The 14,314-nt window shown below is 38.9% G+C and overlaps 1 protein-coding gene across 2 annotated transcripts in view; it reads left to right on the top strand.

Annotated features, from left to right (window-relative positions):
- TRIM24 (tripartite motif containing 24) overlaps positions 1-14,314 on the top strand; it is a gene marked incomplete at its 5' end in the record, with an annotated part of 56,692 nt that overhangs the window by 39,134 nt on the left and 3,244 nt on the right. For both annotated transcript variants that reach the window (XM_082279940.1, XM_082279939.1), the window contains 9 exons: positions 1,139-1,404; positions 2,037-2,201; positions 4,154-4,333; positions 6,129-6,264; positions 7,352-7,424; positions 8,736-8,904; positions 9,446-9,744; positions 12,777-12,909; positions 13,946-14,020. In XM_082279940.1, coding sequence (XP_082136066.1) covers positions 1,139-1,404; positions 2,037-2,201; positions 4,154-4,333; positions 6,129-6,264; positions 7,352-7,424; positions 8,736-8,904; positions 9,446-9,744; positions 12,777-12,909; positions 13,946-14,020 — 1,496 coding nt within the window. The remainder of the gene's footprint in view (positions 1-1,138; positions 1,405-2,036; positions 2,202-4,153; positions 4,334-6,128; positions 6,265-7,351; positions 7,425-8,735; positions 8,905-9,445; positions 9,745-12,776; positions 12,910-13,945; positions 14,021-14,314) is intronic.

The following is a 14,314-nucleotide window of genomic DNA, read 5'->3' as shown; positions in this document are numbered from 1 at the left end:
GCTGTCAGGTTGTGTGGTGATAACTCTGAACTGCTGCTCAGCTGAGATATTTGTCAGGACTCACTTTTTATTGATTTTGGTGGGCTCTTTCTTTGGTGTGTGTTCATTTAATGAACTTCCGAAATATGGTCCCTTACATTCTGAGAAGTGCTATAATAGAGATGGCACCTGTATAGACCAGCACTGAGGTTCTTGTAAGAGTTTAGGTGATAGATAAAACCATATCATGTTTATCTATATAGTTTCTGTAGGAACTCTGTCTGGGGGGTGCTCGGTGCGGGTTCGGACGGTCGGGATGGTGACGGATGGAGACGAGAGATCTCTGTAGTCAGATCTTGGAACATGCGGTTTATTGCAAAGGGCGTGGGTACAGGGGCACTGCTTAGAGCTGCAGCTGGCAGCTCTGAGCAGGCCCAAGAGAGCAAGAGAGTAAGTGGGTAAGTAAAGAGAGAGAATAGTAAGAGAGAATAGTAAGAGTCTATAGTAAGAGTGTCTGAAGTCCTGGTTACAATACAATAAATCATCTTCTGTACTGAATATTCTAATTGTCACTAGCCAATCTAATACAAGATACAAATCCTATAGCATTTACATACAGCCTATAAGAGTTCTTATATTACCATAGAGTGTTACATCTTAACTTCTAAAAACTACTCTTTGGACCCCTTCTGCTGAGCTAGTAGGGTCTGCTCTGACCCTTGGACCTGCCTGCAAGCAGAGGGTATTGTTCAATCAAGAGGGGATTACATTCAGTTGGCCATACCATTGTTTTCCAGTTGTTCAGTAACTAAGACTTGGTATCTCAAAGGTGGCTTTCATTTCGATGTCGCTTATAGTTTTCATATTCCCAAAATCTTTTGTCAAGCAATTATATTTATAAGGCTTTCCTGTTTCATCTTCCCCAACAAGTTTCAGAAATCACAACCTTTAGGCCATTTTGTTTATGATCCAATGTGTTCACTTTCTTTAGATAAGCTAGATTTAAGAACCAGTGAAGAAAAAATAAAGTCTGAGTAAAGAAACTAGTTACTTCATTAATGGTTTGGGTTCTAGTCAGACTGCATATTGCTGACATGTGATGGCATTTCTGCTAACTACCATACTTTGGTATGGATTTTATTTATTTTGGCTAAAATAGGTTCTTTGGTAATTGAAGATAAGGAAACTCCACCACATATGCCCAAGAGCCCTGTGATGGAACCAAACTTACAGCCACCAGGCAGCTTACCTTCCAACCAGCTCTCCAAGTTCCCGACACAGATCAGCTTAGCGCAGCTCCGACTCCAGCACATGCAGCAGCAGGTCATGGCTCAGAGACAGCAAGCTCAACGCAGAGCAGGACCAGCAGTTCTGCCAAACCCAAGAATGCCAGGAGCCATGCAGCAACCTCCTGCTTCTCATCAGGTAAGTTAGGACTGTTTACAAAGAAGAGTCTCTTTTTTTTCATGGCACTGAAGGAGAAAGTAAAGTAAGATAGGATAAAAAGGAAAGAACTTAAGTCTAGATATATAATTTCAGATAGCTTCATCTTCAGCATGTGGCTATGTAGATAGAGAACATTTTCTTTACTGAGAATTGAATGGGCATTTTAAACTTGCCTTGCAAAATGCATGGTAACACTCAGCGTATATTTATTCATTAAAAAAATAACATCTTGTTGTATCTAGCCATATATAGTGCTGAGCAACATTTTTGAATTTTTGTCAAGTGATGAAAAAGTGAATGTCATTAATTTTTTTCTACATCTCTTTTGCATAATACCCAATGATTCTCCCATATATCTTTCCAAGATGGAAACACTCTCACTGGCTCTTGTGATGTCTCTTCATCTATTAAAATAATTCAAAACTGTCTACTAGGTTTTAACATTGAAAGTCTATGCTTTTGATCATTCTGATAAATGGTGTGATACTATTTGTTTGCATGTAATTTGTGAGGAGTTTCAGAAGTTTAAGAGGGCCATTTAGTAAAAAATGTGTGGAATATTGAATAGATATCAGCTAACTTGCAGAACTGTTTTTATGGTTTTTATGCAGGCACCTCCGCGCTTGATTCATTTCCAGAATCATAGCCCCAAGCCCAATGGTTCAGCTCTTCCTACACAACAGATGAGATTTCCCCAAAATCAGAACCTGCCAAGGCCAGCAGTAAAGCCCAACCCATTGCAAATGGCATTCTTGGCACAGCAAGCTATAAAACAGGTAGAGTTCTTTCCATTTTCACTCTCCATTTAGAAATAAAACATCAAATGTGCTTTGTGTTATATTTTATATTATACTTCTAGAGTGCTTTTCAATTAAAACAGAGGCTGCATTATTTCTCTATGACAAGATACCCATAGTTTTCTTAATGAGGTAACTGTCAAGCTGCTTTCATTTTGACATTCATTTTGACAGTTCTAAGCAGCTGAAGCATTATGGACCTGAGCCTCCGTGTGTGTCGTGTAGGTGTTTCATTGTCTTACTTGCTGTTACTGTGGTTTCTGACCACTAATGCAGAACTTAGCATGGCCATGGTCTGCACACTGCAGTCCATGAGTAGACAAAACAGATTATAGTGGCTTCACCAGGAACCTTGACTAGAAAGTTAGAGCTGCCACGATTCCCCAGAGTATGGCAAATCTGAACTTTTACAGGTGAGGGGAGAAAGCAGAGTCCACAATTGTGGGACCTCTGCTGAGTGAGACTGATCAGTGCCCAGCTAATCAGCAGCTGAGCTGGGGCAGAAACAAACACATCATATGTGTTCTAAATGTTTAGGAAGGATCATCTTTATTAAAAAGCCTGTTATTAACACATGAATTGTTAGCTGCATGGAAGGAAAGAGAAAGTCATGTCACTAGAGGTAAGCAGGAAAGGATCAAACAAATCTGTGACCTGAAAAGTGGTGTAATAGCATTTATGTTTGCAGTGCTTATGATATCAGAGAACTAATTCCAACAAAATTGTGTAGCAATGAGAAATAAAGACAGGACCCTCTTGGTTCTTGTTCCGAAGAGAATTGAGTTTATTGCCATCACACAAGGCCTTATATACTGTAGGAGTGTGCCTAAGCTTTTATACTATGCTAAAAATACACCATGCAGGCTTTATACTGTGCTAAAAATACACTAGCTAAAATTATACCTGTTAGCATTTTTCTTAACCAAAACAAACACACATTGGTGGCTGCATGTCAACACCTGTGTTGCTGTCCTCGTGTCTCCTTAACCAGTCAGCACTCTGCTTATGAGGAGGTTACACAACTTATTTTTTCTTTATGCCAGCTGCACATCTTCCAAAGTTCTTTTTGCGAGTGAACAGAAGTGATCAGAGGCCTAGAAGGCTCTTATTCTATAAGATTTTTCTTATCTTCCACAAATTGAAGAAAGCTGTACAATATCTAAGAGAACTTGTAAGAATAAAAAGTAAGTCACTTGTATTCCATGCCTCTGAAAAGAAGACTGGCCTGTCTGCAAGCCTTTCTTTCAAGATACCTCATTATTCAGTAATGTCTTTCTGAAACTAGAGGCCAGTAAATAGAATGACTGACTAAAAAGGAATTGAGCAGAGTCAGATTTTGCCTGCAGTTGCCATGAAATTCCATTGAAGTCATTGAAAACTGCATACATCTAAATGAGAAAGAAATTTGGTCTGACTTGACTGTGCACTTCATATCATGGTGTTCAATATATATGTGGATGGAGATCCAGTCAGCATTTCAAATTATTAATGACTTTGTTGTTAAGGGAAGCACAACATCAAAGACATGATGGCATCCAGGTGACACTGTAGCCATTTACTTAGTAAAGCACTGGAGCAGTTGTGCATTCAGCCTGTTACCTGTAGCACTTTTATTTCACAAAAACTGTTACATTTCTTCCACAACACTGTCAATGCAGCATGAAATATTAATAGATACTTAACACTGAGGTATAGCTTTGAATTTAAGTATTTGCATTCATTTCTTCTATTCATAGTTTTCAGCTACTTGTCATCTTCTGTTGTCTTGTGAGGTTGGTTTTTGAAATGAGATAACTTCACAGTAAATCAGGATTTTATGTTTGAATTCAGCTTCCTGAACTGAGCTGCTGGTTTTATCAGTATATTCAGTAGATGCGACCTGTTGCAAAGAAAATAATGCTGAATTGTGGATTATTGTCTCTTCTTTTTAGTGGCAGATCAGTAGTGGACAAACTTCAACCACCCCTTCAACTGCAAGCAGCACAACATCGACTCCATCCAGCCCCACAGTCACCAGTGCTGCTGGGTGTGATGGAAAGAATTACGGTCCCCCTGTGATAGATTTGAGTTCCCCAGTGGGGGGCTCCTATAATCTACCATCTCTTCCTGATGTAAGTGTAACACAGAAGCAATATTTTGAAGTCTTAATATTTGTGAGAAATAGAAACCTTTTGGACTGAAATTCTGTTTGTCAAAATGAGACAGTTCTAGGAAATAAACAATGCAGAGTTGCCTGCACATTGCTGGAAATACTCAGAACTGTTCTGGGAGACAGCTGTTAGGGCAACTAAGAAAAATAACATTACAGGTTGTAATTGTAATTGGACTTGTTTATTTGGATGCTGCGTATTTTTCACCAGCCCTCATTATGGTCCTAACAAAAATGTGTTAGCTTACCTTTCATTTACCAGTGTCCACAGATAGCAGTGTTTTGCTGATGGCATTTCTGGTAGATTTTTAACATTTTTAAAATATATTTTTAACTTATTAAAAGAGCTATCTTGGGTAGGTATTAATGGTCAGCATACTGGATATATTCCTTATATCTTTTCCTTTTGGTGCTTCTTTTCTTTATATCTGCTCTAACATGCCTGTGAGCTGATGATAGAGCATAGTAAAATCATCTTTTCTTAAACTTCTAAGCTTCACTTTTATAGTTTCTTCTGAATGGTACATGTTTGCCAGAGGTCCATGTTGAGTTTTAGTCAGGTGACTTTATTTTTTCACATTACTGCCTAACCTGTTTTTTGTGGTCTCAGGTTTGTAGAAATCTGAAGTGTCATGGTTTTCTGGTCACAGCTTGCTGTTAATTCTTGTATCTCCCATCTGTGCTTTGTTTTTAGCAATGTACTGTGTGTTCTCTTTATTAAAATGGAGTACATAGACTACACAATCCCAGTATCTGTCAAGACTTAAAGAGGGAACCACACAACATGGTCATAAAACTACTGAGTCTGTGAGACATTCTAGCATATTTATTTTTGCACACAGTATTATGAACTCTTCTACTTGTGTATGATTGAGTTTATGCTATTAAGATACATGGCCCAAATCACTGTAAATATGCTGACCTTGCCAAAGCTGCTGCATCCACTTTGTATACATCTGGCTCATGAGTAGAAATTACAGTGGTCAGTGTGTCTGATACCAGGGGATTTATGAGGTGTCCACTGAGAAAACTGATACCAAGGTGAGGTGTTTTCTTGTCAAACATTATCTTATATATTGGAAGAAACCAAACACTTCAGAAAGTCATTCCTCCTTATCAAACTGGAATGTGTAGTTTTTACAGAAAGTTAGAACGCTACATTGGGAGCCCTTAGAATAAAGCTCAGTTTTCTGGCCTGAGCCATGGTGGAAAGAACAAGTGTTGGTTTGCTGTTTCCATTTTGAGCCAATATGCATGGCTCCTGTCCAGAAGGTATGTAGGACAGATGGGATTGAGTGTCCTTTGAGTTTCTTCCAGTCCTGTTAAACACCAGTGGATTAAGGGGTAGTTTGTGTACAGCGTATTATCTTTTTTAGAGTATTTAATGTGAGCATGTCCAAAGAAGGTGTGGAGATAAACTTCAGCATTCACTTCAGTGTGTGAAAGCTCCCTGTTTGATTTAAGCCTTCTCTGTAGCCTCTGGAGAAAAATTGGCACTTACAGAATCATCTGCTCTTCAAATGAAGCACTGTCTGGATTTGGCTATTTCGTTTTCTTTTTAGGGAAAGCAAGATGATGTGTTTTGAAGTAACCATCTCACTTTTGGATGGCTAAACTTAGGTGAAATGCATTTTGGTCTTCACTTTCAAAATAACATTATGGCAGAGGCTTTTTGGTTTTGTTTTGGTTTTGTTGTTTTGGAGGATTTTATTCCCCTCCCAACACTAACTGCTTCCCTTTGCTTCTCCACCTTTTAGATTGATTGTTCAGGAAACATCACACTGGATACTGCTGTAAGGAAGGATGACACTGTAGAGCAGAATCAGCCAAAACCCCCTTCAAACAGGACTGTGCAGTCACCAAATTCCTCAGTACCATCACCAGGCCTCTCAGGTAATTGAATGTGGTGCAATTTTCTATTTAAGTGATGCAATTGAAAAACCTAACGTGGCAATGTTAGCACTGCCATGAGAATTCTGTTTTACATTAAAGATGAGAAATAAGAAAATGAAGGCAAAGTTTTAGGAACCATAGTAGGAGGTAGAGTTGAGACAATAGTTTAGTGTTGTGATCAAAAGTTAAGCATCCAGATCTTAAGAACAGGGAGGGAAAAAAACCAGTAGATTTTAGCAAATTGGGTAGAAATCCGTAGAAAAGTGACACTTTCAGGTGTGCACCAGATCAAAATGTAGCAGCTGTGGTAAGAAACAAGTATTTGAGAAAGTAAGAGAGGATATAACAGCAGACTAGAAATGGTGCCTTGGGAAAGATAGTGCAGCACTGACACAGGATGACCAGAGAAGTTACTATGATGGGTGGCTGAATGCGGTGGACCCAGAGGACCCAGGGGATTCCTGTCACCATGCTGGTGGCCCTCAGCATCAGTTCCTTGCTCCCATTATCTGATGTGAGCTGTGGGAAGGCTGTGTGAGTGGGAATTCCCAAGGAGCACTCATGCAGCTTCGACATTGATGCGCTTGCGTGGTGGTCCCACATTGAGGCGGGATAGCAGAGACAGCCATGCATTCACAGGCAGCACAGACAGCCCTCCCAGGCTTCTCAGGGCTGATGCTCAGCAAGGTCCTTCACAAGGCTTTCGGCTCTCTGGTCCCCAGACCTTTGGTCTCTCTCTTATCTGTCCCTCAGATTTCTTCCTGCTTGCCAGCTCAAAGTTTCGTGGCAGTTCTCCTGAGAGATCTGCTTGAATTTAATAAGACAAAACAACCTGCAGTGATCAGGTGGAGGGGTCAGCCAGGCAAAGGTACTGACCCATCAGCCTGCTTACATATAATGAGCCCTTTCTTAGTCCTCTCTTTCCCTCTGTTATCTCATGCTTCTCATCCTCTCATGAAAATGTATTAAATGAGATATTTCTCACTGCAGGAGAAATTTTTCCCAAAACGTGTGTACTTCTCCGAGCCTTGTATCTCAAACTTGGCACAGACCTGTGTTCTGTTCTAATCTGATCTTTCTGTCCTAGGAGGAATCAGTGTGACAAACGTACACCCTCCAATTCGTTCACCTAGTGCCTCCAGTGTTGGGAGCAGAGAGAGGTAAGGAGAGAATGTGAGAGAAGAAAATATAACTTCCACCTCCACAGAACATGCCTCAGTCTCTTCTCTCTTTATTGCACATAGATGTCAATTTGTCTCATCTTTTCTGTTAACAGGTCAGACCTGATGCTTGTTACAGCACTCTTTGCATTCTAAAAGCAGTAATTTAATTTGTAATGTATTAATAAAACATGTAAAAATGTATTAACTCTGTAAATGATGGCTAGGTTTGCGTTATTTAAAGAACACCATTTACAAATTAGGTTTGAAGTTCAGAAAAATCAGCTAAAGGAAAAAACTGCATATTGAAAGTTCTTGTGGAACTATAAATTACTTCAGATTTAAGGAACTGATGTTACTAAGAGGGTTATTAAGAATTTTCTGCTGCAGTACAGTTAAGTGAGCACTAGATATCTACTGAGAGTCTACACAAATGTTTTTATCCCTTACTGATGGAATATTAATGAACAAATATATTTACACAGTGCTGTTTGAAGAGTGCAGATCCATTAATGTGTTGCAATAAATTAGAGCATACATCTGACATGAGATTAATTTTTCATGCGGAGAAAAATCAGATGACATTCATCCTACTTGAGTTGGAAATGCAGGTGCTTTTTAATCTAGAATACCTTTTGCTCTATTCCATTTACATGGTAAATTGTGTGAAGGACTCTTATGAACAGTTTAAATGAACAGTTTAAATGGTTGTTTGAAGAGTCTACTTGCATTTTAAAAATGTGATTCAATATGCTGCTGCTTGAATTAGTTTTGTTAGATTTGAATTATTCAGTTTTATTTTAAAAAGTAAGCAGGTATTTTTGATTGTTCATTCTCATCCTATTAGGACTAAATACATGAAAAAAAAAAAGATCTGGTTCTAAAAGTAGGGTCTGAGTTTTGGTAGAGCTGCAAGGCTCTAAGAAAGTTTTCCAAGATAATGTAAATACATGTTTTATCTGCCTTACTTGATTGTGTGGTTTATAGTGTTCAGTGGAGGTGCTTTTTTGTGTGTGATCTGAAAGAAACGGAGATTATTTGCAAATCTTGCACTAATGGGTCAGACCATGAGTAATTCTCTAGTTTTGGAGCTGCACCATTAAAATTCTCCCTTTTGGTAATGCTTTTTCAGTATACATCAAAGGAAATAAGCTTGGATGTTGTATTCCATAAAGGGCATATGCGGTGCTCTGGACTCAAAGAAGCAAAGTAGATTACCATCCTGAGGTCTTGGAAAGCATCAGTGTACAGGAGGTGTCCAGTTCTGACTCGTAATTTCCCTTTTTCCCTGCCTCTTGCTGTCATTTACAGTTCTGGCTCCTCCAGCAGGCCACCAGGAGCTGACTCTACACACAAAGTCCCAGTTGTTATGTTGGAGCCGATCCGAATTAAACAGGAGTCAAGTGCACCAAACGAGAACTTTGATTTCCCAATTGTTGTTGTGAAGCAAGAGACGGAGGAGGAATCCCAGCCTCGGAATGTAATATTTACAGCTAGAAAGATCTCCTTTCTCTTTGGAGGGTAGTTTGTATTTATGGGGAGTAAAATAACTTACTCATCTTGTGTTGGGGACTGTTTCAGGGGAAAACTAAAAAGCTAAAAGGAAGAGGTGAGATTCAAAATCAAATTAGCCCTACTGCCAGTTAAATTAACTGGTGTGATCAGACTGGTTTGATCCATTGAAAACTTGGGAAGTCCAGAAATAACTTGCAGAGATGAAATTTTCGGCTGCTGCTGGAAGTGTTTCCAGTCATTGTGCAGGAATATCCATAAACAAGTTTGCTAGACTTTTGGGCCATCAGAGATTAGTTTTTTATTAGTGGAGCAGTAAATAGCCTTTTGTAGCTAATTTCTTGTGTTCATTTGCCTGTGTTATAGTGTGGTAGTAATTTCTGCATGCACGTTGCAAGTTGTATGGCTGCTTGCATGTAAATCTCTTACTCAGGTCAGTTTGCACGTTGTTAAGGTCATGTAAATTCACATAAATATTGTAACCTGGCTTCCTTTGTTTCTTCCTGCAGTCCATACTCACTTCATTGCTGCTGGATACCAATCACAATTCCACTTCTGATGAAGCTGTGCTAAGAACAGATGCACCAGACAGCACAGATGACCAGCCAGGGGTACTGCAGGAGAACACATTCACTGGGAAAACAGGATGGATGGGATCCTCCCATGCTGGGGAGGGCAGAAAAGAGGATGATCCCAATGAAGATTGGTGTGCTGTGTGTCAGAATGGAGGGAAGCTCCTTTGCTGTGAGAAGTGTCCCAAAGTATTCCATCTTTCTTGTCATGTCCCTACACTGATGAACTTTCCAAGGTAATTATGACCCCTTCAATTCCATCTAAAATTGCAGCAAAAGACATTAGACTTGTATTATGAAACCCAGGATAAGAAGTTTCAGTCTCAGAGAAAGAGCAGTGTCTTCTTTAAAGTCTTGTATCCAAAAGTTTTATTATTTGGAGAAAATCTGAATTTTCATGAAACTTCAGCTTGACTGTATTTTTTTCTACAAAATCTTTTGTAAAACTTCACTTATTTGACAATTAAGCAAGATCACATCTAGGGCATCTATTATTAAAACTGGGACACAGAATTACCAATCTGTAATAAAATGTTTTAAGGGTGACTGAAAATATTTATACTTCTTAATAATAATTATTAAAAAAAAAAAAGAAGAAAAATTAATGTCTACAAGAAAAATCTGAAGTAATATATAGTATTAAATATATTACTTCAGCGCTAAACATGGCTACACTCCAAGCATGGGATGTGTAGTGACTGACATCTTTTATAGCATCTCAGTCAGTGTTGAAACAAGCATTAAGCTTTCTTGATTGGCTGTTACAAAACCATTGCTCAGTTTCTTGACTTTCAAAATAGAGTCTTAAATAGGTTATTGTTATAAGCATTACCAGCCTTTGCTTCTGGAATTAGTGTCTTTGATTAAAATAAATGGCATTTTGCAATGCCTCAGCTTGGAAACATTATGCAATAAGCTTGTTTGTATTAAAGGATAAAAACATTGGTCATGACATGCTCATTGGTTAATGCTTTTATAAATATTAGGTTTTCTGATTAAATATCAGCATAGTTTATTGGTGCAAAACATTTGGATAGCAACTTAGATTAGCCCATTGATCATCTCTGTGCTACTCTGAACAGGCATACTTCTGGAACTATATCTTTCTTTTAAATGTCATTTGAAATGGCACATAAAAATGTTTCTCTTAGTTTTTGAAACTTCAAATTCCAGGGTTTTTCTTATTAAAATAATGCTATGTTACAGCTTTGTGCCATAAGGAAAACTCAGTAAGGTTACAGTAAGCACTTAAATTAATAAATATTCTTTCTGGCAAGGAAACAAAAAGTAATCTTGAAGCAGGTAGATAACTATGTATTACAAGACTTGGTTTCTATTAAAACTAAATATTCAAGAACAAGTCTTTAAAATGTCTCATTTTTACTGGATCATTTAGTGGATGATCTGAGGTAATGATGTCTGAGGGCAAGGGAGCCAAACCAGCTTGGTGGCAGGTGTTCAGATCCATAAAAGTGCATACAACTACAAGTGCACTGTGTTCCTGGGCTCCAGAGCACAGTTAGCTGAAGTTTCCTCCTGACTTCAGATGTATCAGGGTTTTGTTCTCATCTTTGTGGGGTTGCTTGCTTTTTTTTTTTCCCCCCAGCTCTAAGTCTGCCAAACATTTAGTCTCTTAGCATTAGTTTGTTCAAACATACAAAATAATTTCATTATTATTATGTCAGTGGTGTCAGTCTGCTGCTTTCATGATTGCTTTTTGTTCCTGTTCAGATGGATAGAGCAATGTCATAGGTTCATACACTCACAGGATGGTTTGGGTTGGAAGGGACCTTTAAAGGCCCTCTAATCTGAACCACCCTGCAATGCTCAGGGACGTCTTCAACTGGATCAGGTTGCTTGGAGCCCCATCCAACCTGGCCTTGAATTTCCAGGGATGGGGCCTCCACCACCTCTCCAGGCAACCTGTGCCAGTGTTTCACAACCCTCACAGTAAAAAACTTTTTCCTTTTATCTAGTCTGAGTCTACCCTCTTTCAGTTTAAAACAATATTCCCATATAGATTCATAAGGCCTCTGCATCTTTTTTCCTTCACTCCAGCCTACCACATTCTTCCTGATCCTTGGATATTGTAATGCATCATTCCTTTATCTTTAATTTGTTTCTTGTTTTCTTGTATCATAAGATCTTTAGGTCATGGCCTGTATCAATTTTTGTATGTCTGCCACATCATTTCTGTAAGGCTCATCCAGGCACAGAGGTGACATTGTCATAAATCACTCTGTGAAGTTAAGACAGTAGAAAGTAAAACTTCTTCTTGAAGCAAAATGCCCATTATTCACCTCTGTATGCTAAAACTGGCAGATGGTGAAAATCTTTGGATCACTCTGAATAGGAAACAGTAAGATTTTATTTTTAAATTTTTGAAGTCTTCTGCCTTATTACTGAAATGAAATAAAGGGTGCTGCAGAAACCATTTCCCATTTATGAAGACACTGTTATTATAATGTACCTCTGAGCAAATACATGCAATTGGATCTCATAACTGGTTATTGCTGGATTCTGTCTTCTGTGTGACTGACTATTCAGCCCTCTGGTGGTTATCTGCAAGCATACGAGTTTCTTCTTTTGTGGAGAACTTTGTTAAAAACATAGACTCTTCATAGTTTTTTCAAAACTGTGGGGTTCATAAATTGTGTTTGACAATCAGTGGACATAGCTTGCAGAACTAATTATGTCCCAGTCTTATGCTGACCTTTAAATCTCCAGGGTTGTCTTATATATAGAACTGGTAAAATCATGAACATCTGAAAGTTTTAGGGAGTGAAGTATTTTCAGTTTTACAAAAACTCTTGTCTGTGGTAATCTCTGTAGATTAGTAGTGTGCTGTAGATCAGGCTTGTAGAGAATATATAGTTCTCACCATATAATACTAACACTTTTCCTTCTGTTCAGCCCATATGATTCCTTCAGTCTCTGTAGTTATGGTTGTACAGGGCTCTTAAAAGTGCTTTCCTTAAATCCTGTGAGCTCAAGTGAAAAATTTCAGTACTGACAAAGGTAGAAACCATCTGTCTATCTTTCTGTTAGGACACCATTAATGACACCAGTGCCACTAAAAGGAAACAAAGCTGTAGTAAAGCATTTTGGCCAGCTGTCTCAGCCTTTTGTAATGTTTTAAAAATCACCAACAAAACAACAGAGATGCAGAGAAAACCCACCCCACAGATGAGGGAGTTACCCAGAAATATGTGGAAAGCCTTCTGTCAAAGGTGTGCTCCCTCACACAAAGTCTTTTTGTCTTCTTTAGTGGAGAGTGGATTTGTACATTCTGTCGGGATTTGTCCAAGCCAGAAGTTGAGTATGACTGTGATAAACCTGCTCATGGCTCTGAAAAAAGAAAATTGGAAGACACCATGGGTTTGGCACCCATAGACCGTAGGGTAAGGATAAAATTGCTATTTAAAACTTTTAAACTGAAGCAGTTTTGAGCTTTGAGTATTAGAAACTTTCATCAGTGTTTTACCTGGTTTCAGTTGGCAACTTGTGTAAATATGCTGAAATCAGTATTTTATGGGGCTCTTAGTCTACATGTAGAACCATTTATGGCAGAGTGCTAGGGAGAAGACTCTCAGGTTCATGATGTACGACACTGATAATGTGGGTGATTTTGATGAGATTTATTTCTAATACAGTACCTAAATATTGCCAATGCAGTGTATAATACCAGCAGGTCTAAAGGGCTGTAACATAAGCAGGTACAGCTGGAAATGTGCAGGTTTGCAGAAAGCACAATTGCAAAGCAGCAAAGCACCCACAGAGCTACTTGAGGATTTTATCTCCACATGTGGCTGGATCTTAGCCCTGTTACTCCCCTGTCCAAAACGGAGTGTTCCCATCTTCGGGCTGGATGTACCCTGCAGGTGTCCCTGCTGGGGTGGGATCCACCTGGAAGCTGCCCTGCAAGCTCTGAAGATCAGTTTGCCCAGTTGGCCCAGTCTCCAGGAGCATTTTGTACCCTTTTGCAGGCCCACGTGTACCAAGATCAATCACAATCATCACCATTCCCCCATCTCTGGAATGCATTAATTATGCAAGCATCCAGACAGCTCCTCCTGCAATTCCCACCTGGTGTTCTTATGTTAGGATAAATCACATTGCCCATCAAGAGCAGTGTGTGTGTGTGTGTGTGGAGGACAGACTCTGTCACACCATTATTTACATGTGCTCTATTGATATTTTGCATTAAATGTAAGTTAAAAGTCCTGTAAAGATTCTGATAAGGAATCAGCAAGCATAAAATCACACAAAAGTATTTCTAGAATCTCTCAAGGCTCAAGATCCAGTTTAATATATTTGTATACACAAAGAAAAAGGGGGAATACTAAGCATCTGTTCCATATTTTCTGTAGTTTGTGATTTTAGAATAAACTGCGTAGGATTCCTGAATTACTTGGGTCTCTATTTGTCTTGACACAGAAGTGTGAAAGACTGCTGCTGTACCTCTACTGCCATGAGATGAGTCCTGCCTTTCAAGATCCAGTTCCTCCCACAGTATGTACCTCACTTCTTCCCATTTTATGTTAGCACCATATTTGCCATGGCAATGGCAATGGCAATGGCATTCCAAACTCCATTATCAGAAGTCAAATTCCACAGATATTGAATACATTAAACATGTTTAGTTTTATTAAAACTCTGTGAAGGGGGGAAGTTAAAAGTTGAAGCCCTGGGTTGGCAGGGGATTTACAAGTAAAATTCCCCAATAGCTGATTTTACTTAATACTTCAGAAATAGTTACAGAAAGTAAGTTCTAACACTGCTAACTTCATATCCTGAGTTGTATCA

Source organism: Coloeus monedula (assembly GCF_965178545.1).
Source record: "Coloeus monedula genome assembly, chromosome: 4".
In the NCBI taxonomy this organism is placed as follows: domain Eukaryota; kingdom Metazoa; phylum Chordata; class Aves; order Passeriformes; family Corvidae; genus Coloeus; species Coloeus monedula.
The sequence above is the reverse complement of the archived record's forward strand: the minus strand, read 5'-3'. Positions and strand labels throughout refer to the sequence as shown.